Raw genomic sequence first — 25,222 nt, 5'->3', positions numbered from 1 at the left:
AATTCAAGATGATCAGTGTACTTTACAAAGGGGGAAAAGTTTGGGTACAAACAAGCCCACATGAAGACTACAATGCGGAGATGAAAACAAAGTTGGGGGTATGATATCTAGGTACAAGTCAAAGGTAGCTAGCTAGCTCACCAAACAGAAGATACACCTCCTCCATAAGATCAAGAAAGGAAACAGATCCTAACACCGTGACCTCTAACCTCAGTAAAGACTGAGCGTCTGCCATTAAGCTCTCCTATCAGCTGATAGCATCTGAAGTGTCAGTGGCTCAGGACACTAACACAGCCGCTTGACATTTTTTTTTTTTTTTTTTTTTTTTGGTTTTTTGAGACAGGGTTTCTCTGTATAGCCTTGGCTGTCCTGGAACTCACTCTGTAGACCAGGCTGGCCTCGAACTCAAGAGATCCGCCTGCCTCTCCCTCCCAAGTGCTGGGATTAAAGGCGTGCGCCACCACTGCCCGGCGCCGCTTGACATTTTCAATAGCATATTCTCAACATAAATATGGGACAATTATAAAGGAAATAACAAGAACGTCTCAGAAAACACCAACAGAATTTCCTGAAAAATAAAAAACATACAACTTTTAAATTAAAATTTTTATATAAGAGAAAATGAGAGAAAAGAAGAAATATCAGAAGGAAAAAGACAGGAGATATCTTCTAAAAATAATGCAAACAGCTATGTTAGGGACAAGGAAAGAAAGTAGAGTCTGAGGGACAGGGCACAGAGCCACAGCCTGAGGCAAACCAGGACAGCACTACAGCACTGTACAAGGTACTTGTCACAACTCAATTTGGGATCAGCTTTCCATTAGCTCTGTGGTCTTTCTAATTGATAATTCTCCATAAAACAATGACAATACCATCAAGAACTTCCAGGAAAACTTCCCAGTTGCTGGAAATATTAATATCTTCTTCATAAATATGATAATCCAAAAAGACAGTGCCAGGATTCTTCCATGTTTTCTTCCTTAGACGAAACCTAAAGGTACAATAATACACTGAAAACTGCTATAATTTCAAGTATTTAAAAATGTTGCATTGACACCCCAAATCAACTGTGTTCAAGGTACAAAACTAATTATTAGTCATTAAGATTTAGGGGGAGTGATGCAGAGGCCCAGCCTCTAGCCCACTACATCTGTATTCCTAGGGAAAGGAGATGTCTAGCACAGCTGCTTAATGCCCCCAGTCCTTGGCTCCACAACGGGAAAGGCGTGGCAGCATGAGGGCAGCTGGCCCCGGGCCTCGCTTACCTGTCGATGCTGAGGTCTAAGCCACACTGCTCCCTGAGCTGAGGAATCAGCTCCTCTTTCGACTGCCGCACAGTCATGCCTTTAGCAAACACGGCGTCCAGCAGAAACTTGCATGGCTAGGAATGTAAACACATGATTAGAGCTTGTGTCATAGTGAAGCAAGGGTTAGAAAGAGATATTATTTGTGCAGGGTAGTGTGACAAGGAAGGGCCTGAGTTTGACAGTCTGTCTCCTTGTTCCCAGTATTAGTTCCACAACTTATAAGCTCAGTGAGCAGCTTTGCTTAATGGCCTATGCCTCAGTTTTCTCATCTATAAACTGGGGACAATAGCTTCCTTTCAGAGTTATCATGATGATTAACTAAAATAATGTATTCATTATTTTACAACTTTGTAATACAACTATGATTATTCTGAAAGCAAAAGGCACAGTTCCATGGATTACAATGGAAGAATATGCACTCAATCTCCAACATGTAACAAAGGACTCAGAAGAGGTATGTGAGTCAAAATAGGATGATAGGTAAATGATAAAACATTGTTCAATTAATAAAGGCATTGTATAAAAAGTTCAAAGCTTTCATGTCTGTCTAGTGCTCTATATGGTATGTATGAGCATCTTGGAAATATATCTTATCCTTTGGGCAATTAGGCCCAACTCTTATGCATGAGATAAACGGAAATGTTCTGATTACTTCCTAAAGCAGCCTGCTCAAAGCCTTTATCCAGCATTTGAACTGTGTTAGCTTCAGCAGGTTACTTAACTCCTCTGTGCTGATTCTTCATCTACAGATGGGGAATACTAAACAGGACCTACACCACAGAGATCACTGATGGGGTTTAACTGAGTCTTTGCAGGAAGCAATGCCTCTAAACCCATGATGACGTTGGACACAGAAGGCACTCACATAGGTCAGCTGTAGTACAGTGCCATCCTTCCCAGAAAGCAACTATACATTTCCTTTTCAATGCAGAAAACCCTGCTTACTCCAGCAGCATGACAACACACCACAGGGCTAACTCATGGTTTCCTGTTTTGTAAATATGACCTCACTGGGTATACTGGCTGGTTTTGTGTTTTTATACAAGCTAGAGTTATCAGAGGAACCTCAGTTAAGGAAATGTCTCCATGAGATCCAGCTGTAAAGCATTTTCTCAATTAGTGATCAATGAGGGAGGGCCCAGCCCATTGTGGTGCTACCTTGGGCTAGTGCTTCTGGGTTCTACAAGGAAGCAGGCTGAGCAAGCCATGGGGAACAAGCCAGTAAGCAGCACCCCTCCATGGCCTCTGCATCAGCTCCTGCCTCCAGGTTCCTGCCCTGTTTGAGTCCCTGTCCTGACCTCATTTGATAATGAACAGCAATATGGAAGTGTAAGCCAAATAAACCCTTTCCTCCTCAACTTGTTTTTTGGTCATGGTGTTTTGTTGCAGCAAGAGAGACCCTAACTAAGACACTGGGATACAGGTTACTTTTGTACTATCCTAGCGGAAGTGAGTACTGCAGAAGAGATGAATGACTAGAAGCCATCTCTACCCTTAGGTGTTGGTACCCTTCTGTGTCACTCACCTCTTGCTCATTGACCAAGAGCTGGCACACTTTAACTCTGTACTCTCCCTTCTTCAGTGCTCTCCCCAGTCGGATTGTGATCTACAAATCAAGATTATTCTTTGAGATGAACTGTCTCAGCAGAGCAACTTAGGCTCAGTCTTGTTAGCTTCTGTTTTCCCCATCCTCTCTCATGGGCTCTCGGAGAACAGCCCTGACTTCACAGTATTACAACTACAACTGACACACAGTTCACAGTTAACCATGCTTGTTGGATGAACAAGCAAAAGACAATGTAAATACCCAGTAGCTGCCAGCCTCCCATCCTGGGGGCTTCCTATGTCTTCACTGAAAGGACTACAAGGTGGTCTCAAACCCATTATTAAATGGACTGATTCTACAAGGGTTATTGCAATCAACCTTATTGTCATCTGAAAATGATGAAAGGGTCTCATTCAACCGGACGGTCTCAAATTCTTGATTGCTGGTGTACACTCGAAAAACCTTGAAGTGAGAGGAGAGGACTCCAACAAAGGGCTCTAAGTGCTGTTTGAAAGCTGCCAGGGTGATTCTCTTATCAACGTGCACCATCAACCCTAAGTATAAAAACCAAACAAAACAGGAACAAAATGAGAAAGCAGCCCCTTGAGTATTAAGTAGAACAGACCACATTTCTTATACTGTCAACAAGAAAAAGTCTCTCTTCTTTTGGCTAGATTTTTAGGTAATAAACAACACTGGATAAAACAGCAAAACAAAATATAAACAACCCAGATGCAGACTGAGGACTTGATAGGTATGATCTACCAAACTTCTAGTGTCGTGGTTGCAACCTTCCCAAAGCTGAGACCTTCTGATACAGTTCCTCATGTTGTGGTGACCCCAACCATAAAATTATTTCATTGCTACTTTATAGCTGTAAGTTTGCTGCTGTCATAGATCATAATGGAAATATCTATATTTTCTGATGGTCTTGGGCAACTCCTGTGAAGGGTCATTTGACTACCCCCACAGGTTGAGAACTACTGCTCTAGAGAGACTCCTAAAACACAAATGTTTCCACCTTCACACAGTACTAGTTCTGGGCCTCTGCTCTCTAGCCACAAGAAGCAGGGAGCCACTGGTTTCCATCCCCATTTTGCACAGGGAAAATGGAATGAAAGCATAGCAGCACAGTGCTGTGTGTGAATTCAATTCTACTAGACCTGACCATTACATCACTGTGAGTAGGCCAAACTAACAGTAGTAACTAGATGGTGGCTTACCATCAGAATATGAGTGTAATCCTAGGAGCATAACTTACTAGGAATATGACCCCAGACAACCAAATCTGTTTGAATTAGGTATTTCACCACAGAAAACAGGTTTCATATAACTGCTGAGAAGACTATATGAACTCACTTACGCAAGCTAATGTGCCTTTTGAGGGGGTCCCTAGATGGAGACTTAAGCACTAGTACAACATACTTCTGTCATCATTCTGTCCAGTAGTCTACATGTTTACACTTGAGTGTCTATAAAACATATGGATGTCAAAGGATTCTGGTGTTAGTTATAGCTCATTAGTTAAAAATATATCTATGTACTTCTATTACTGACTAGTTTCATTTAAAAAACAATACTTCTCATTTCCAGATTGTCTTTTCTTTCTTTTTAGAAAATTTTCCCATTTATTGACTTCTCTCTGAATGTATAAGGGGACAGAGTGTACTTGGAGGTCAGAGGGCAACTTGTAGGAGCTGGTTCTTTCCTCCCACCACTGGGTCCAAACGCAGGTCAAGGCTCAGCAGAAATCATGGTTACCTGATGGGCTATCTCACTGAGCCAAATCTCCCCTCTTTCTTTCTTTCTTTCTCTCTCTCTCTCTCTCTCTCTCTCTCTCTCTCTCTCTCTCTCTCTCTCTCTCTGTCTCTCTGTGTGTGTGTGTGCGTGCGCGCGCGTGCTGCTTGGAGTCCACTCTCTTGTTTTTGAGACAGATCTTCTCATTTGTCTGGAGCTAGCTAGTCTGTCTGTCTGTCTGCTCCAAGAGTCCTAGGGATCTGCCTGTTTCTACCTTCCCAGAACTGGGACTACAAGTGCAAGTATATGCCAGTATACCTGTTTGTTCTTACATAGGTTTTGGGTACTGAACTCAGGTCTTCATGTTTGCAAGGCAAGCACTTTACTGATAGGGTGTCTCTCTTCATTTCTACTTCTAACAGCTACTAGGGCCTGACACCTAGGGGTTCTCTTCTAAAGGTAAAGGAACCATGCACATTTAATTAGAAGCCTTACAGGGACTGGAAAGCTGGCTCAGCAGATAAGAGGCCTGCTACTCTTGCAGAGGACCAGTTCCCATGAAAGGCAGCTCACAACCACCTGTAATTCCGGTTTCAGGTTACCTGATTTCTACTTCTGGACTCGTCAGACACCCCCCCCCCCTACATATACATATATCTACCCCCACCCCCAACATAAATAAAAAGAAAATCTTTTTTTTTTTTTTTTAAAGAAGCCTTATATTTTGTGGCAGTCCTGCTGCTCACTGTATAGATGCTATATATGTATGGTCTTTTGCCAGACTACCATCCTCTGTGAGCTTCAGCTTTCTAATCTGTCAAATGGAGGACACCAGGATTTGCTTTAGTAATTTGGAGACACTTGGAGATATAAGATTTTGAAAACTAAAACCATAAGGGGAGTATTAATATATGTTTTGTTTGTGGTGTTTTTCACAGAGTCTCACTATATAGCTAAGGATGGCCTGTAACTCCTAGAGATCTTCCTGCCTCTGCCCCCTCAGTACTGGGATAAGAGGCCCATGTCACCAACCTAGGCTAATACACGAGTTGTTAAAAAGTAATGCTAATAAGCATTTCACTTTTGCTACTTCTTTTTCATACTTAGGAAAAGAAGTGTATCTTGACTCTAGCTTTCTTGTTAACTGTCTGGGTAGCTCTAGCCAGTGGTTTTGTAAAAGCCCTGCCCAAAAGTTCTTTTTACATCTCATGCAGTTCTACATTGTGGGTATGTCTGTTGTTATTGCCTATCTCAAATGCTTACACTGACAAATCTCTCTCTTCTTTGGTTTTTCGAGATAGGGTTTCTCTGTGTAACATCCTGGCCGTCCTGAACTCACTCTATAGACCAGGCTGGCTTCCAGCTCAGAGATCCTGCCTGCTTCTGTCCTGAATGCTGGGATTAAAGGCTTGTGTCACAATGTTCCAGCTACAAAAATCTCTCTCTCTCTCTCTCTCTCTCTCTCTCTCTCTCTCTCTCTTTGAGATTTGTAACATTCAGAAGTCTAGTTTGTCTCTTGCCTACTATCAAATTAACAAAATTAAATTAGCAAAGTAAAAGAATATGACTCAATGGTAAAGCACTAGGTTCCATTCCCAGCAGGAGGAAAAAAAGACCCAGGTAACAAATGAACCCTCACCCTCAAACTCCATTTCTTTTGCCTTGCATATGGATATTTAAAGGATGTGGGGAAGTTAGCTTTGAGACACAGAAAAGATATATACATATTTTTCCCCGTGCAAACTGAGTAACACATTTTTTTGGCTAACTTTCAAAGTGCTGGAAGGTTCTATGTATGCTACTGGGGGAGAGAAAGAATCAGTTGTCTTACCCAGTGGAGAACCTGGTGAGCTACAGTAAGGACAAGCCTGGCAAATGCTGCCCAGGTGCTACAGAAGCGTGTATTAATGGGAATAACTACTTTCTGATTAGACTGCTCCACAGGACAGAATTCACGTTTGGGACCATTAACTGGGGCAAAACCCAGTTGCTCAATAGGTCACAGGCCCTAAGGGACTATCACTCTACTAAATGGACGTAAACTTCCCCCTACGTCCTTATAACTTTATACTCATAGAGTAGTAACATCTCTCAACCTTCATCAGAGAAGATTCTTTTTGCAATAGATGGCAATTAATAGAGAACAACTGGTCACTGTATGAGAATGAAGGACTATGGAGTACTCAGCTTTAAAATGGGACAGCTACATCACATATTCTCTCCAAGGCTCAGGAACACTGCAGAAGAGGGGGTGTTAAAATTTTAAGAGCCAGAGGCAGAAGATGTCTGTAGTAAAATATAAAACAGTATTTGCCAGATGTGATAAGGCATTGCACACATGAACTCATGGTGGTTGTGACTGCATGCACAAGACCTGTACAAGATCAAGACAGTCAAAATCCCAGCACAGATGGGCAGGGCTCACAGTCCCAACCCTAGTTGAGGAGCTACTGGCGACTAATATCTGCTGGAGAAAGAAGAATCAAGTTTTCTTAAGCGATATAGCCCCTGAGAGGTTACTCATGCTCCAGCAGATGGCCCTATACCCATGCACATATATAGACAGCACTAAGTGAACTCAATGGCTTTAAACATAGCACATGAAGTTGGTAGGGAAAAGTGTGTGGTGGTAGGGATAGGGAATGAATTGGAGGAGAGGGAATGGGGGTGGATTAGATCAAAACACAATAATATGCATATATAAACTTCTCAAACAAAATCAAAATCTTTAAAGTATTTGGCTTCGTAAGTAGTGAGAGTGTATGTTACGTTAAAAGTATTCCCTGGCACTCTTACCATAGACTTCCCCTTCTACTTAACTTGAAGCAGTTACTGTCTAAAGTACTGCACTGCAAACAAAAAGAAAATTCAATTATCTTATAGTCCATGTAAGGCGGTCTTAGAGCTAAGTACTGGATTCCTAATCACCGCTGAAGTGAGAAACACACTGACACTGTTTCAAAGAGCCTTCCTCTCAAGTACATACATTTGTGTCCTTCCCCAGAGCCTTCGTCCGCAGTGTAGGGATCAGCTTTGAAGTACATGTACTGCATTTCCCCCCTGCTCTTGCCACTCTCGTCATATTCACTGTCAGTCCCAGAGTCTTCTTCAGCTGTGTCCCATGTCTCCTTTTTCCCTTCGTTTGCCTTAGTTCTTCTACTACTTGTGATACTATGAGAGTCGAGTCCATTGGCCAGAGGAATCTGAGTGCTGTCTGCATTGCACAAAGTGTCGCTGCTGTGACTGGAGCTAAGAATATCACTGTCTACTGAACTTGTACTCCGGTCATTATTTACATCTGAGTCCGAGCGTTCTTCAGACTGAAAGTTTTCTGGGTCAGAAGTCTGAATGTGCTGTTCAAGTTCTCGATTATCCACAGAGGTGGAAGAGCCCCTCTCATTGAGAGGGGATTCAATATTCTCAAAGTCACTTGTCTCAGTGCTTTTGCTGCTGTCTCCGTTGTCCCCATCCTGCTGCTGCTGCAGTGACAAGCTTTTGAGTTTTTCAGTGCTCTCTTCTAGAATAGCATCCACAGACTTTAAATTCCCTGCAGGTCCTTTGACTCTTTCACAATCATCGTCCACATTACCAGAATCACCTCCAGCTTTCTGGTATGCTGTCCTTTTCGAATAAGATCCTGGAGATTGTTCAGGGAGCAAAACAAATAAGCGGATTGTATTTGCATGTCGATCCAGGAGTTTCCACAAGTGGGAGTCTGTGAAGGTTGCCTGGTGATCCACTGTCTCAGAGCTTTCAACGAACACCTAAACAATAAATGAGAAAGTTACATTTCATACTATGTTAGCAGCATTCTTACTCTTCATAAGCACATCTTACCAACAGACAGTATACAGTATGTTATAAAATCTGTGACATTATGCATAAATTTGACCAGGCATGGTAATATATACACAGTCTCAGTAGTTGAGGAATAGAGGCAGGATAATTGTCATAGGCTAACCTGGACTATGTAATGAATTCAAGGCCAGCTAAGGGCAAATACAAGACACTGTCTCCAAAAAACAAACAAAGCAAAGCAAAAATTAACCATAGATTTGACAATAATTAACAATATGTTTGGTTTTGAGTAAAAAGGCTATTAATATTTAATAGAAAATTCAGGCTATTAGTTTACCATTTAAGGAAAAAAGTGGGGGAAATGATTGTTCTGGCATGCTTTACCCCAAATTATCATTATGGTTTAAATATTTTATTGTGCACACGAGTGTGTATATGTGTATGGGTATGTGGCACACATGCAGAGTTCAGAAAAAAACTTGAGGTAGTTAATTCTCTTTCTGCAATATATGTCCATGGGATCAAATTTAAGTTGTCAGGCTTGGCCACAAGCATCTCTTATCTGATGAGTGCTCTTCTAGTCATAGAATAACACACACACACACACACACGAAGATGCAGAATTAATAATAGTCAAAAAGGAAAAATCTGGATGAACTATGACATGAAGCAAGCCATGGTAACAATGGCACATAGAGCAGGCAAAGGGGACAAGGGTGGGAGAGTCTCATAAGTACACCTTTGACTTGGTATGAAGGACTATCTTAGCAGGGAAATTAGGAAGACTCAAAGATGGAAATTAGGGAGACAGTCACTGAGGAGACAGACTCAATCACCAAGCCTCAGAAAGGCGGGTCAAACCAGAGTTTGACAACTAAAGAAGGGTGGGGAAACAGGAAAAAGTGCTCCTGGGCAGAGGTAAAAGCAGCAGCAGCAAGGCTGAGTCAGGCAGAAAGAGAAGCCCGACTGGATGACGAAGGAAGGAAGTTTGGGGAGGCTGTGTGCACTGAAAGCTACTCTAAGGCAGGCAGATGGGGACAGTACTGGTTGCAGCCAGGCTTACAATAAGTCCTCAGCTTTACTCCATTTGTTACCAGCAATAGAAGACATGATGAAAAGATAAAGACATACCTTGTTACTTCTGAAGAAGCCCTCAGCCTTCAAGGTCTTGCTAGGCATGCTGAGAAGGCGCAGGTCATTGTAGCAGCGCTCCAGCACTATCCTCATGGAGTCTGCTGGTAAGTGTGTGGCCTGTAACGAGAGTGTTGCTAAAGAGTGTGCATCCCCAAAGAATTCTACCTGGATTTAGACACTTCGGAAGAGAAGACATGCTGAGTTCCACAAAGCTGAGGAGAGCAGGACCCTAGGTGCCAATCCTAATACCCTGATGACCCTCAGAAGAATCATCAAAGAAAAATAATTTTAAGTAGAGATTTAACAATTTTTGGTTATTCAAAGGAAAAATTTTTAGTCATCTCCATATTACTTATGCTATAAACTGGAACAAAGCAACACTTTCTAACTTTCAAGACTTTTGCTTATGACAAAACTCTGTGACTGTACTTGTTTTTTAAGCATTTCTTTAATGAGGGCTACTAGCTTCATCATGGTGAGCTAATATGCTGTCTTGTCTTCTTTTTAATTTTTTTAAAAAATCCAATCTCACTGCTTATATTTTGCATTGGGCTGAATGTTTGCATGTGGCACTTATTTTAAATGTATAGAGCCATATGATCACCTGGTATGCATGTGTACACAAGTTAGCCATCAGGTACGACAGCACATTATGATTTGTCTTTTGATGTTGTAACTGGCAACAGTGATGGGAGTCTCTTAGCTGTTACTGCTAAACACAGTAACAGTCACCAACTCTGACAGACCTTACAAGATCTCTCACAACCAGAACACTTACTGATGGTCACCACAACACTGTTCCACAGGAATTAAAATCCCCAGATACTGAGCTATAAGATAAGGCAGAGGGCTAACAACTGTACTTCAAACTTTTTAAATCTGCAGTCATTGGACAGTAAGGAGGGCTGATAAACTCTACCTGTCTGTGTGCCTAAGGTACACAGATCGGGACCCTTGAAAGAGAACAGTCATTTATTTCACACAGTCTGGTTCATTTGTTCAAAGAGATCCAAATGTTTCATCATCTTATTCCAACTCAAAACATTCAGAATTGACCTATGTTCTGAGCCACTATTTAATCCATCACCTTCTTCCTGTCAAGTCTGCTTGCCCACCTCACTGTTGCAATTAACATGTCACTAAGCCAGAGTACAAGCACACATACCACAAAATAAATAAATGCAATAAAAAAAATTTTAGGACTGGGTGTGGTGGTGCACACCTTAATCCCAGCATCCGGGGGTGAAGGCAGGCAGATATTTATGAATTTAAGACTAGCCTGGTCTACATAATGAGTCTGAGGCCAGCCAACAGTATACAGTAAGATCCTGCCTACAAAGTAAAATAAACACAAACAACTCACTGTACTTCTGTCTTCCTTTGAAATGTAACAGCCACAGCCTGGCAATATCTGCTTCTTGGCCATATATGTCTTTACCTGAGTGATTTAAGCAGCTTTAACAGAGCCACCCCAAACCCAGCCTCCATGTGCCTTGAACATCAGTTTACTGTCACTGGACTTACCATTTTGTAGCACACATCTGATATATCACTACAACATTTATATAAAAAGCAAAGAATCTATTTACTGCTGCACCAATGAGAGCCCCGTTAAGTGTTCAAAGCCCTTCTGTGAAACAAACTGAATTCACACCAGTAGTGTATGTGTCACAGAAACCCAGTTCAAACTACAGTCCGGGTTAATGCTACTGTCCCATGCCCCAAAGCTACTGTTGATTTCTTCTCCCTGAAGCATCCCTTTCGACTTCAGTTGTGTTCTGCCTATGAATACTGCCCCTTTAAGGGAGAACTTACAACTTGCAACTACCACAGTGATCTGTGCATGCATCAAGAACTCAAAATATTCATGGTCTAATTTTACCACTTACCTTTGAGATCAACTGTTTGAACTCTGCAACTGTCTGATTTAAATACGCACGCACTGTTACAGGAGCAGCAACAGTCTCTGCCTTCAGATCAACAACATGGACTTTCACCATCACTTCTATCACATTGAAAAACATAAAAATGTAGCTGCAGGTTAATTTTTTTAAAACTGTATTTTACATGAGTAGTGCATTCTAAGTGTGTTTCTAATAGATGGCAATATAGTAGGTTTGTATTACATCCATCTAATTCCATTAAAAAGCATTATTTTTGACCTCTGTACTCTGTTATATTATACATATTAAAAATATGATTCAGGTGTTTCTTGGTCTTCTGCTTAGGATCAAATGTAAAATATATATGCAAAAAGGTCCAAAGAAAAACCAAACCAAAGCACTGAAAGCACACATGAAGTAGAGGTTGGAAAATAAATACTAATGGAGAAGACAGAGACCTGACTGCTTAAGGACCACCCTCTTGATCCATTCATGACTTTATCGTTCTCCTTAAAAAACATACTTCAAATCCCATGGAAAATTCTATGCCCAAACTGGTATGGTTTACCTGTTTTTCTTTTGTTTTTACATCATATTTATAATTAAATTTTAGTCACTTGAAAACAGCCGCCAAGCATTCTATTTAGTAGTTATTTTGTTTTACTGTCAATTCCCAATTTTTCCCTTATGCTGTTCACTTAAATGACAAAATAGTCTGAGATCTTGATGATTAATGAGTAGAAATGAATCCTTAAATATTAATATATTAATATACATCATAAAGTCTGTTTTAAATCTTTTTAATATTTATTTATTTTGCATTGAGAGGTTATATCACACACACACACACACACACACACACACACACACACACACACACGGGAGTTGGTTCTCTGCTTCTATGAGTCATCTTGATGACCTTGTCACATTTTAGACATTGGTTTTTATTACTGATTCATGTAATTATTTAATTATTGTATCTTTTTTTTATACACCATTTGGAAAAAATCTCTTAAAGGGACTCTATACAAAGTGCAGTCTGGCTAATGCAAGCACCACTAAGAAATGAGAGACAGGCAGGTTTCTTGGGAGATGAGTATACTTAATATACTTTGGACAGGAGAGCTGTACAAAGCAAGGAAGCATATGGCTTTCATAAGGAATAGCAGAGAGAAGGGGGAAAAGAGGGAAAGATGGTGGCAGAGATACCCTTGGGAGCTGAACTGATAACTAAGGCATTTTACATCATTCAACAGGCACTCCACATTAAAGAAGGGAACCCTACTGAAGACTGAGAGGTCTATACACATATATTTTGTGTATAGACAAGGTCTTAAAAACGTGTTCATTTGAACTTATGATGTGCCCATCTCAGCCTCCCTACTCTTGGAGTCATAGCATATGCCAACAAGCCCAACAAAAGCTGGAACTTAACTTCAAATTCATCGCTGACTACTTCTCAACCTGTCAATATTATGTACACTTTAAGAACATATAAAAAATTTACATCATTTACTTCTATGAACAAAATATTTGATCATAATAACTTAAGGTCCATTATAACTTGAGTATAAAATTGCTTACCTCCAGGTTTGTAGGACTGAAAAATTTGATCAGGCTTTCTCGTCTCCAACAGCAGATCAAACATGTACGTGGACTTGACTCCTCCTAGAAGCAGCCCCATTGGTGTGTCTTCTTCTCCCTCATATGATCGTTCCAGGTAATCATGAAACTCATCATATTTTACCAGGCGACAGCAATCCAGGGGAATCACATCTTCTAAATCCATCATCTATCAAAACACACCCCCCATCCCCAATAAAAACAGTTTGAGAAAGAACCACATGTAACCCAGACTGGCCCTGAACTCACTATGTAAAAGAAGATGACCTTGAATATTTGATCTTCTTGTCTTCACCTCTCAAATGCTAAGATTACAGGGTATGAGCAGCCACGCCTGGCTTTAATATATTTAATTACCACTTTTCATTATTCCTAAAATAATATAAACTATACAGTGACACAGTTGTGTCCTTATCATGTTTATAGTTGTAGGATAAATTATCTCAATTTACTATTGATTTACATGATAACATCTAAACAATAAAATAATTGTAAATCATCATAAAAAACTTCCTAATGGATTATAAGTTCCACGAGGACAAGACCATAAACAGAAAGCACAAATAAATGTGTTTCTAAATCTAATTTCAGGATTCAGAAGGCTTACTAGTTTTCAAAATCAATTTAGTCCGAAAAACAGTTAGAAGATGGAGGAAGATTAACAGTTTAACAGTCAAAGTACTTAAATCATCTATTTCAACTATAAAACTTTGGTGCTATCAAAATTAAAGTCCAACCATCCATTGAACATACCTTATAAGCCATTTCTACTGCTTCCTTTAATGTTTTATCCTTATGAACCTCCAACTTGTTTTCCATCATTACTTGTTTCACAGGATGTAAACAGAATAATTTTATCTACAAAACAGAAAATACCATCATCAATTCACTAGGTCAAGTGTTGCAGCTGAATTCTTTGGCAACAAGAAACATAGTTGGGACTATTCTTTCTTACTCTCTGTATTAGTAACTAATTGACAGTGATTAAGTCTTATGTCTTAAAAAAACTCAAAAGATTAGTTTCAACAACTGTATGATTGTATATAAGCATTTTTTTTTGACTTATAATCTGGTTGTTTCTTTTTTTCTAATTTGGAAAACACTGATTAATGTGATTCTAGTTAAAAATTTTATAATATCTGCAAGAATTTCATAAGATTATCTAAGAAAAATTATCTCCAAAAATATTAATTTTTGAATATACTTAAAAAAATTTAATGTGTATAGGTGTGCATGTCTGTCTGTACCATGTGTGTGTCTGGTGCCCTTGAAGGCCAGAAAGGATGTTGGATTCCTTAAAACTGGAGTTACAGGTGATTGTGAGCTGTCATGTGGGTGCTTAGAATTGAACCCAGGTCTTCTAGAAAAACAGATAGTGCTTTTAACTGCTGAGCATGTCCGCAGTCCTGTATAAGGTTTAGGAGAGAATACTGAGGGTAAAAGAACAGTAACTGAAACGTGCTTTCATGTCTATGATTCCTAGTCCTTCCCTCCTCAGGAGATGGGAATGCCTGCCTCACATAGCAGTATAAACACTGACTGCCATGCTACTCATCATACTCATCACTATGCTTCAGTATCAAATTACGCTTCTCCTTGAGGTAAAGCCACACTACCTAATGACCACAGAACTGACCGAGTTATCATGAGAATGATAGTGGTCAGAGAGCACAATTGAGCAGTACATGTCACTCACAAATGTGGGACCAAACCTTGCATGTGTTGCGTTCAATTTCTCGTTGCCTTTTTTCCTGTTCTTCCAATTCTCTCTCCTTTTGCACCAGGTTCTTAATGTGTTCTGGATACTCGTCCACTTCTAGAAATTCTAGGAACATAAAACAGTTTCACTCAGAGCAGTTTCCTGTACACTTCTTGTTCTACTGTGCTTCCATGGAAGCATGTATCTATCCTCTCAATGTGGAGCAGACATTCTTCCAGGCAACAGTGAAGAGGTACTGATAGTGAGACCATATTTAGATCTAGTAAATGGCTCAAATCCTAGAACCCAACTAGATGCCAACATTTAAAAAAGCCTTGGAAACTTAAAGTCATTTTTTATTTCAAATTGTGCCATCACTAAGGAACTCTGTGGCGCTGGGCAACTTTACTTCAGACCTCAGTTCCTTAAGCTTATTAAAAGCGCCTGGCCCAAAAGTTATTGCCTAGAAGGTAATTCAAATGAGTAAATGTTACTTATGAAATTGTTACTACACTCTGATAGTATTACTACCTTCCCTTCTTCCTCAATGCAGCTCATCAGCTGCCTTCTAACCAAAGAAGGCAGAGGCACAAAACTGGTAACTCCATAGTTTCATGTGACCTAAAAGCATACTCAAAACAATATGAAACTAGGACACTTGAATAAAGCCAATGACTCTTTTATTTTTAAGGAGAACAATGACTATTAATATCATCAATCAATAGGACTCGTAAAGAGTAAAAATGCATTGTTTCCAGAAATCAGCTCTAGTCTGAAAAAAGAAAAATCTTCCCTTTTTTCCTCACTGCTGATGGACACCTTCCTGCAATATCAACTAGCTAAAAAGCATTTCCAATCTGGTAACACAGTGCCCCCTGGTGTTTACCACAGAACTAGAGTGGGTTAGTTAGCCAAGAAGGGCACTGCACTGTCTAGGGCAAGATCCACGGGATACATGGATTACAACCCTGGCTTTGCCTCTAAGACAAACTACTATAGGTCCTGAAACATACACTGGTGAGTCCACAATCCAACTTTTGTTCATGAAAATGAGAACAAAAAATATAATGGTTGAAACAGATATATGAGCATATCTGCGACTAAAACTAAATATGCTGAGATCAAAGTTAGTGACTACTTTTTTTGAATTATAAAAATATGAGAAAACTCATCATCTGTGTATGTGTCTGGATATAAACATATACACATCCTAACATGTTACAACTTATTGTGAATCAGTAAGAATTAGCAAGAAACCCTCCCCACCCCCCCCAATGAAAAAAAATTAAATAACAATAAAAAATATAAAGAAAAGAACAAACACACTTTACAATAAGGACTATTTTGGGGAGGTCAGTGGACAGCTCTGAAGGTTCTGTGCATTGAAATCAGGCATGGGACTTGGCAACAGCATCTTATACCAGTTGAACCATCTTGCTGTCCACTCTGGGTTTCTTAATATAATATAACAAAAAAATTTTTTTTTACTAGATTCACAAAAATTTATTCGCTCTTTAAATAAAGAGAAATATTTAACTCTACTAAACAATTTTTGTAGTACTCTGGGCCATCTGGAGTCCTCTCTTAACTATGTAGATACTAACAGAACCCAAATGCTAAACTAAAACAAGCATACTAGCTATGTTGCAAGACCCTAAAGTGTGCTTTCATTCATGTATTACAACCCTTATAAGGTGTCATCATTTCCAGTCTACACATCTTCGAAGACTCAGAAAAGTCAAGTGATTTGCTCTAGAACACACAGCTGGTGAACTGTAATGCTGCACAGGGTATAAGCTTACTTAAAGTAATACCTAATCCGTTTAACAAAGAGAAAGTTTTCCAACATCCTTTGTCTGTGTGTGGGTGTGCTTGTGTGTGACTGCATGCCTGCCTGTGTGTAGTACTGTTATCAGAACTCTGGGACTTATGAATGCTAACTAAGAACTCTATCACTGAGCTATGGCCTTAGTTCCTTTAAAATTACTATTCTTGGAGACAAGGTCCTGTTAAATTGTCAGTAGGATTGTAATCCCCCTGCCTCACTCAGCCTTCAAAGTAACTAGAGTTACAAGCACATACTACTATGCCCAGATCTACAGATTTTTGTAAAATGTTTTTATCACTTAGTATTACTTCGTAACAGTTGTTTTTAATTCACTCTCCCAGGCATAAAAAAATTCTTAGTTGTTAACTTTTCTATCATCTAAAAGTAGTTATCTATGTTTTCAAGACTAACAAAGGAAATTACTTTATCATAGGCTAACATACTTGCATTTCTTGCTGGATCCTTCAGTCTGTATATCAGCATATATGCATTTGTTGAGCTAGGAGAAATATAACAAAAATTAGCAGGTCCTTTAAAGTAGACAGTAGCTCCCATTTATAAGCACCAAATCTTTATTTGAAATATAATCATACCACCATTCACAGACACATTAACATTAAAACATTCCAGAAAAAAAGGAAAATCCTTTTTTATAAAGAAGGCTGTGGGTCACAATGCCTACTACAGCTAAGTCAGGGCTGGGCAAACAGCTTTGCTGGAAAGAACCAAGAAAAAAAAAAACCCTGATTGGTGGTGGCATACAGTTTTTATCCCAGCATTCAGGAGTCAGAGGCAGGCAGATCTCTGTGAGTTCAAGGCCAGCCTGGTCTACACAGAGTTCTAGGACAGCCAAGGTTACATAGAAAAACCCTGTCTCAAAAAACCCAAACTACACCACACTAAACCACCCCAAACCAAACCCTCATTCTTTGTAGGCCAGATGGTCTGTGCTGCAACTCAAGCTATGTTACAGTGGGAAAGCATCAGCCAAAAACTTATGAACAGATGCCCATGGCTTGCAGTCTGTTGACCCTTGGGCAAGGCTTTCCTATTAAGACCCACAGAGAAGCTAAACTTACTTCAGTGAGTCAACACTGAAGTTCATGCTACTGCGTACCTTGCGAAAGCACTGGAGTAGTAGCCTCTGCTTCCTGAAGACCCACCGTGTGTCTTCTTAATGTCTTCTTGTGTTATCTAAAAAGTTGTAATGTTACTTTTTTTGTAAAAACCAGAAACACAATTACATTAATGTTATCATGTAAATACATAACCTAATAGTTCTCCCTGGCTCCAAGATAGGTTCTTAATCTATAGCCAGGGCTGGGCTTGAACAATCCTCTGTCTCAGCGCTAGAAACTGCGGGGGTGAACCACTAAGCCCAAACTCTAATCCAACCTTTCAGTCTCTGAGGTAAATGTGTCATGACATTTAAGAAGGACCACACTGATAATTCAGAGTTTATCGGTGGCTGCTCTGGTGAGTCAGGCTCAAGGCTCCTAGCCCCACATTAATCACGAAGCCTGAGGGCTAGAGGAAAGGGGTAGTCTATTTTGGAAACACGTAACAAGCTCCAACAAAGCAGAACAAGGACACTTCTAACAATGAAAGACTGGTTCAATGGGAACTTGAGACACACCACCATAGGTATCTCGACTCTGAATAAACCCGCTGCCATTGAGTTAACTTCTCCACCTCAGGAGTCTTACCCTGCTCACATGTTGGTCATTGAAACTGTACCACTGATCGTCACTGAAAGACTTTATGCAAGCATAATAGTGTCCTCCAGCAGCACTCCCTGAATGCACCATCACGGAGAAGAGCTCGTACATCAGGGAGTTCTAAAGAGAGAAGAAAAAGTTTGGAAGAGAAGGCTATAATAAACCCTCATTTGAAACTCTATATCCTATGGTTGCAGAGTAACATAACATGCTAGCTATCCTTTGTAAACTAACTTTTCCCTTAGGAAACATTAAAATGGTAAGTCACCAAAATCATTAGTATGTGACAGTTTCATCCTTCATATTTATATTATGCTGTCCTGTGATCTTTGGAACTGAATCTGTCTGTAAACATATGCTTGATTATTTATGAAAAATAATAGTCTGCAATTTTTGTGAAGTATGTACTAAATAGAAGGCTGTTTTAATTTGCATAGTCAATATCAAGAAATTATCAGCCAGGCAGTGGTGGTGCACACCTTTCATCCCTGCACTTGGGAGGCAGAGGCAGGTGGATCTCTGAGTTTGAGGTCAGCCTGGTCTACAGAGTTCCAGGACAGCCAAGGTTATGCAGAGAGACCCTGTCTCAAAAACAAAACAAAAAAAACAAAAACAAAAACAAAAACAAAAACAACCCAAAACCATAAAAGAAAGAAATCACCAACTCATTGCTTTTTTCCCTTTAAATAAAACTTTATTTCTGACACTAATTTGAAGTATCTTCTAATGTACTCATGCAGTATTTTTGATAAGTAACGTATTAAATTTGGCATCTATTAATACTCAGTTCAAGCCAGGCATGGTGGCTTACAGTTTAAATTATAGCACCTGGGAGGCAGAAGCTGACATAACTCTGTGAGTTTAAGGCCAGCCTAATCCACACAGTGAATTTTAGGATAGACAAGTCTCCATAGAAGAGACATTGTGTGCATCCACATCCACACCTCTCCCCTAAATCCAGAACTGTTGCTATTTCAGTAATAAATCAGTTTATGGGTGTTCTGCTCTGAACATGCCTGCTGCTGTCTATAATACACTAACAACCTTTCCTCTTTTTCTTCAGTCTTTTGTTGGTGGTAGAGACTGAACTCACAGATGCTAGCAAGTGTTCTAGCATGTGGCTATATGCCTGCTCCTCTTTGCTATTTTTCATTTTGAGATAGGGTCTAAGTTGCCCAAGTGGCTTTGAACCCACTATGCTGCCTAGGGTAGGCCTCAAACTTTTGACTCGTCTAGACTTGCCTTCTAAGTGCTAGAATTATAAGACATGTACCTCCACAATAGCTTGAATTGCTTTTTCTTTTAGAAGCTTTGGTACTTTACACCCCCTAAAAACAATTAGTAATACTAGCGACCCTGGCAACCAGTATTTTTATCTGTAAAATCAACAGGGAACAACCAGATATGGTAGCTCAGGCCTGTAATCTTAGCACTTAAGAGGCTAGAGGACAACAGTTGAGAATTCAAGGCCAGTCTGGACCATAAAGTGATACCGTTTCAAAAACCACAAACAAACAAACAATACATAATAGAAAGGAAGATATAACAGCACAGAAGGCTTATATGGAACTCACAAGAGAGGTGGAGAGACAGGTCTGAGGTGAGGAGATTACAGAGCTCTTGAGGCTCTTGCAGAGGATCCAAGTTTGGTTCTCAGCACCTACACTATAGATCACAACCACCCTTTTTTGGGGTCCATAGGTATCAGGCATGTACACGGTACACATACATACATGCATCACACACACACACACACACACACACACACACAGAGAGAGAGACAGAGAGAGAGAGAGAGACAGAGACAGACAGACAGACAGAAAGACAGAAAGACAGAAAGAGACAGAGACAGAGAGGGATAGAGAGAGGTGGTTTGAATGCAATTGGTCCCCATAGGCCCATAGAGACTGGCATTATTAGGAGGTATGGCCTTGTTGGAGTAGGTGTAACTTTGTTGAAGAAAATGTGTCACCGGGGGTGGGTTTGGAGGTTGCAAATGCTCAAGACAGGTTGCCTAGTTTGACTGTCTCTTCCTGCTTCCTGCAGATCCAGATGTAGAACTCTCAGCTCCTTTTCTAGCACTGTGTCTGCCTGCATACCACCATGCTTCCTGGCATGATGACAATGGAAAACTGTAAGCCAGCCCAATGAAATGTTATCCTTTATAAGAGTTGCCATGGTCACAGTGTTTTGTTTTTTTTTTTTTTTTTTTATGGCAATAGAAAATCTAATTAAGACATACATATATTTCTTAAAAACTCCACAACCACCTCCAAACACAAGAATGCTATCAACTTAGAGGCTCAGGTTATATAAACAGTAGTAACCAGGTGCTGAGAAGGGAGACTCTCTTCTAATCTGCTACCCACGCTGGAGTGGGCTTTTTGGTGATAGAGTGGCCTAAGAGTCATCATGCTCCATTAAAGAAGTACAGTAAACTCACTGGTTCACCAAGCTGGAATTGGATGGAATCCTTTCTCTGGTCTGCCTCCGCCATCTCTACCTGGAGTGAATAAAAATAAGAGTTCCCAGGGCTGGAGATGGCTCATTGGAAAAGCACTGGCTGCTTTTCCAGAGGACCTAGATTCAGTTCCCAGCACTCACATACCAGCTCACAACTGCCTTTAACTCTAGAGATCCTCTTCAGTCTTTGAGGGTACCAGATATATACATGGTGTACAGACATGCAGGCAAAATACTCATATACATCAAGTCAAATAATTTTTAAAAGAAATAGAGCCTCTAGGAAAGGTTATGACACAAAAGGTTAGAAAGACCCATTTGTCATCGTAGACTCTGAAACTTTTTTTTTTGTTATTTTTAAGTCTTTGAGAGGGTCTCACTTTGCAACCCTTTCTGGACTGGAACAAACTATGTTAGACCAGACTAGCCTCAAACCTGCAGCCAATTCTCTGACCTTCATCCTACACCTGGGATCACATGTATTCCTTACTGTATAGGCCTGTTAGATCTCATTCATTTTTCTGAAGAAGCTCTTTCTTTATTTGGTAGCACCAGGGAACAAATCAGGCATGCTAGATAAGTATACTTTCTTCCTTTATTCTTTGCTTAGAAAATACTGGGGCCTTCCAAAATCAAGTATCAGCACATCTCAGTTTGTCCTAACTTTAAACTGACTATAATTATTAAATAATGAAACTTCTGAATAAATTCTGAAAACTTGAGTAGTTCAAATTTTATTGCCAAAACTAAGATTAATCAAAATAATAGGCGGGTTTCAAAATTTATCTACAATCTAGAATTCGTGCTAAGAACATCATTTATTATTGTTTGAAACAGGGCTTACTCAGTAGCAACTGCTGGTTGGAACTTGTTATTCAAAGAGATACTACTGCCTCTGCCACCCAAGTGCTGGGATTCCAGGCATTTATCAACTAGTTACTAGTAACACATTTTTAAGTTTTACTGTAATTAGCAACTCTGCCACCCAATTATGTTTCTGAAAAATTCTGAGGTTGCAAGTTCTAGATAAGTATGGTGGTATATTTGTAGATCTTTTAAAATTAGAATTATAGGTATCATATTACTAGTAAAGGCAACTCCGCCTATACTGAGAGCGAGGGTTCTCAGGTACAATATATTACTAACAGTTACACTGAAGTATTTTCCTAAGACAGGGACAAGACAAGGGTGCTGCCTTATCATTCATGGAGCTGCACTATGTCTGCTGCATTAATCACTGCACAGCAATCTCCACTCAGCTCTCTTCCCTGAATGGGGGTGGTGACTTTAAAAGTCAAGGATAGTGGAGATGGTGGCAAGAAGAGTGGCCCTGATCTCAAAACAGATTCATGCTGTAATACTTCATTCTTGAATATTGCCCCAAATCTTTATATTTAATGATTCAGTGACTTGAGAAAAGTTAATGATTTTTTTACTTATGCTATGCTCATGATTTTTTTATAGAAAATTATACTCTTAATAAAGCAGATTACATGGCTGTAAAAGAATGGCTTGATAAAAAAAAAACCTTAAAATCACTGATATGGTGAAAGAAAATCCCACCCCAGACATACAGTTCTTCAGTTTCTAGATCATAATTTAAAAAAGAGCATTATTTTCTACAACTTCTAATGACCGATATAGAAAGGAGAGGAAAGCCAACAAAGAATTTGGCTTTCCTTAACTTAAGGCCAGCTCTGGTATTAAGTGTTTCAGAAGTGTACCACTGTTAGAATTCTTAAAATGTAACATATCAAGCCAAACACTCTTAATTTCCTCTATGAGCAAACTCAGTGAAGACAAAGGATTTGGAGACTTGCTCAATCCTAAGGGCCAAGGTAGCACTCATTCTAACATGGTATAATTTTCAACACAGTACAGTCTCCTAAGAAGTAGGAAGTAGTGTTTCCCAAAATACAATTATGATTATACCCAGCACAAAAACATTTAAAAGTCTTCATTATCAAAAACAAAGCACAAAATAATACAGAACTTCAAAAATTACTATATTCTCTCTCTCAGTTAAAGCATGCAGAAACTAGGGGTATAGCTCTCTGGTGGACCCCTTGCTCAGCATGATCAGCACCTAATTCCAACAAACATCATCGAAAGTACCTTTTCCAGGCCAGGTTTGGAAATCTTCTCACTCCCAGTACTGCTCTCCAGACATATCCCTTCATCAACAGCATCATCCGTGGAGAAATCATTGCTCATCTGGTCGCTGTGGCAACTACCTTCATTTTCTGCTCCACTATCAGTGCAACTTTCAGTCTGAGGAGATTTCTGAGAAGTTACAGTTATCTTAATATCTTAAGCCAAATAAAGAATATGCCTGTTTTTTTTTTTACCATGTTTGCCTAATTTAACATGTTCTGATTAAGAGAAGCATTTATTTCATTTTAAGTAAATTTGTTTTCTTTTAAACTCAGATCTTAAGTTAAACAACTGAAAAAATACACTCAAAGTATTTCTATTGTTCATAAAATTTTAACACTGCAAATAGAGATTTTCAATTATATTAAACCCCATTTATGATTACTGCTACAAAGTAACAATAGAAAAATTAGTATTTCCTGCAGCAACATGAGACAGCAACTACCCTAAGCCCCAAACAGAATCATTTATTCCCAATCTCAACAAAACATTCTCTTGATTACTGTGTTATAGAAGAAGATGAAGTAAGCTATCCATCTGTCCATGAGAACTTTAGAGTCTGCTGTTCTCAGTGCAGGGATATGCCTGACTGCTTTCAATTTACAGTCTCAAGACTTAAGCTGAAGAATTCCATTTGTTAGAAACTCCAAACAACCCTTTCTTCTCCTTTTCTTTAATAATTTATATACATACCTACAATCTTTTTATTAATAGAAATTAGATTTCTTTAAGATGAAAGCCTTTAATGTTTATAAGTAAGTTCTTGAAACCACCAAGTAACACACAACAAGAATAACTTTTGTTGTTGGTAAAAACATTTTTCTAAGTATATCATCTAGTTCCCAGTGCAGTCTTCTTCCTTTAAGGACATTTGATTCAAGACAAAATTGAAGGTAAAAAATCTTCTCCAGAACTGCAAGATGAGCATGGCAGCACACACCTGTCATCCCAGCATTTGGGATACTGAGGCATAAGAACTGACAATTTCAGGCCAGCTATAAACGTATAACAAGACTCTGTTTCAAAAAGACCAAAACAAAAAAAATCCCAAACCGACTAACCAACCAACTAGATTTAAAAAAAAAAAAAGAAAAGAAAAAAAAACTACTCAAATTTCAAGCAAATAAGCAAAACCTGTATTTCTTTCCTCAAGGATAAGTTTCCCTTTACAACAAATATGTCAGGAATATACAAAACACCAATCAGATCTTCAGCTACACTTAAGTAAGAATTTGATGAGGAAGCCGGACAGTGGGGGTGCACGCCTTTAGTTCCAGCACTTGGGAGGCAGAGGCAGGCAGATTTCTGAGTTTAAGGCCAGCCTGGTGTACAGGACAACCAGGGCTATACAGAGAAACCCTGTCTCAAAAAACAAAAGTGAAGTGGTTAAAGCCTGTCAGCACAAAGACAAAGAACCCCCTCTCCAACACTGATTGGCACAACACAGATGAGGTGCAGAAAACGTTGTTTTCTTGCTTATCGAACTCACTGTTTTCACCACACTCACACAAATACTACACTGGCTAGTTTTATGTCAATTTGACACATGCTATAGTCATCAGAGAGGAGCCTCAATTGAGAAAATACTTCTGTAAGATCAAGCTGTAGGCAAGCCTCCAGGAAAGCCTGGACCACAGTGGGCAGTGCCATCCCTAGGCTGGTAGTCCAAGGTTCTATAAGAAAGCAGGCTGAGCAAGCCACAAAGAGCAAGCCAGTAAGCAGCACTCCTCTCTGGCCTCTGCATCAGCTCCTGCCTTTAGGTTTCTACCCTGATTTTCTTCAGTGATGGACAGTTTGTTCTCCCAAACTTGCTTTTGGTGTTTCATCACAGTAACAGTAACCCCTAAGGGTTAAGTAATCCTAACCCTAATACTAAATGAAACATGGTGATTATTTACACTTATATTTGAGCACCCGGAAGAAGGCAGATTTTACAACTAGTATTCAGTTCCATCAGGAAACAACACACAAAACTCTTACAGTTGTTACCCTGTAACAACTACCCTTTCTGATTGAAAATAGTTCACACAATGCAATCAGGAGAGCATCCAAAAAGAAGCAGGAATTTAATTTATATATATATATAAATTCATAATTTAATATATATAAATTTATAATTATATGTGTGTGTATGTATGTATGTATGTATGTATGTATGTATGTATATGTATATTAAAGCTAGAAAACCCTTGGAGGTCAATGAGTAGAAAGAAACTGATAAATCTTTCCTGTATTCATCAAAAGCCCATGTTTAAACTGTTTAAAGTTCCAAGTTAAAACAAAAAATAAAATCAAAGAGTAATAGATAAAACCTCTTGTATGTTTGTTTTTG

The 25,222-nt window shown here is 39.4% G+C and overlaps 1 protein-coding gene across 4 annotated transcripts in view; it reads right to left on the bottom strand.

Annotated features, from left to right (window-relative positions):
* Usp47 (ubiquitin specific peptidase 47) overlaps positions 1-25,222 on the bottom strand; it is an 83,546-nt gene that overhangs the window by 5,796 nt on the left and 52,528 nt on the right. For 2 of the 4 annotated variants that reach the window (XM_034494488.2, XM_034494468.2), the window contains 15 exons: positions 22,852-23,019; positions 20,717-20,776; positions 18,262-18,393; positions 17,673-17,749; positions 16,999-17,054; positions 14,741-14,853; positions 13,782-13,886; positions 12,990-13,197; positions 11,412-11,527; positions 9,520-9,639; positions 7,577-8,354; positions 3,232-3,407; positions 2,833-2,913; positions 1,266-1,381; positions 873-991 (listed from right to left, as the gene is read on the bottom strand). In XM_034494488.2, the coding sequence (XP_034350379.1) occupies positions 873-991; positions 1,266-1,381; positions 2,833-2,913; positions 3,232-3,407; positions 7,577-8,354; positions 9,520-9,639; positions 11,412-11,527; positions 12,990-13,197; positions 13,782-13,886; positions 14,741-14,853; positions 16,999-17,054; positions 17,673-17,749; positions 18,262-18,393; positions 20,717-20,776; positions 22,852-23,019 (2,425 nt within the window). The remainder of the gene's footprint in view (positions 1-872; positions 992-1,265; positions 1,382-2,832; positions 2,914-3,231; positions 3,408-7,576; positions 8,355-9,519; positions 9,640-11,411; positions 11,528-12,989; positions 13,198-13,781; positions 13,887-14,740; positions 14,854-16,998; positions 17,055-17,672; positions 17,750-18,261; positions 18,394-20,716; positions 20,777-22,851; positions 23,020-25,222) is intronic. The other 2 variants (XM_034494496.2, XM_034494478.2) reach the window with 1 other exon arrangement.

Source organism: Arvicanthis niloticus, chromosome 1, assembly GCF_011762505.2.
Source record: "Arvicanthis niloticus isolate mArvNil1 chromosome 1, mArvNil1.pat.X, whole genome shotgun sequence".
NCBI lineage: Eukaryota > Metazoa > Chordata > Mammalia > Rodentia > Muridae > Arvicanthis > Arvicanthis niloticus.
Note: the sequence above shows the minus strand (reverse complement) of the source record. Positions and strands in the feature narration are given on the sequence as shown.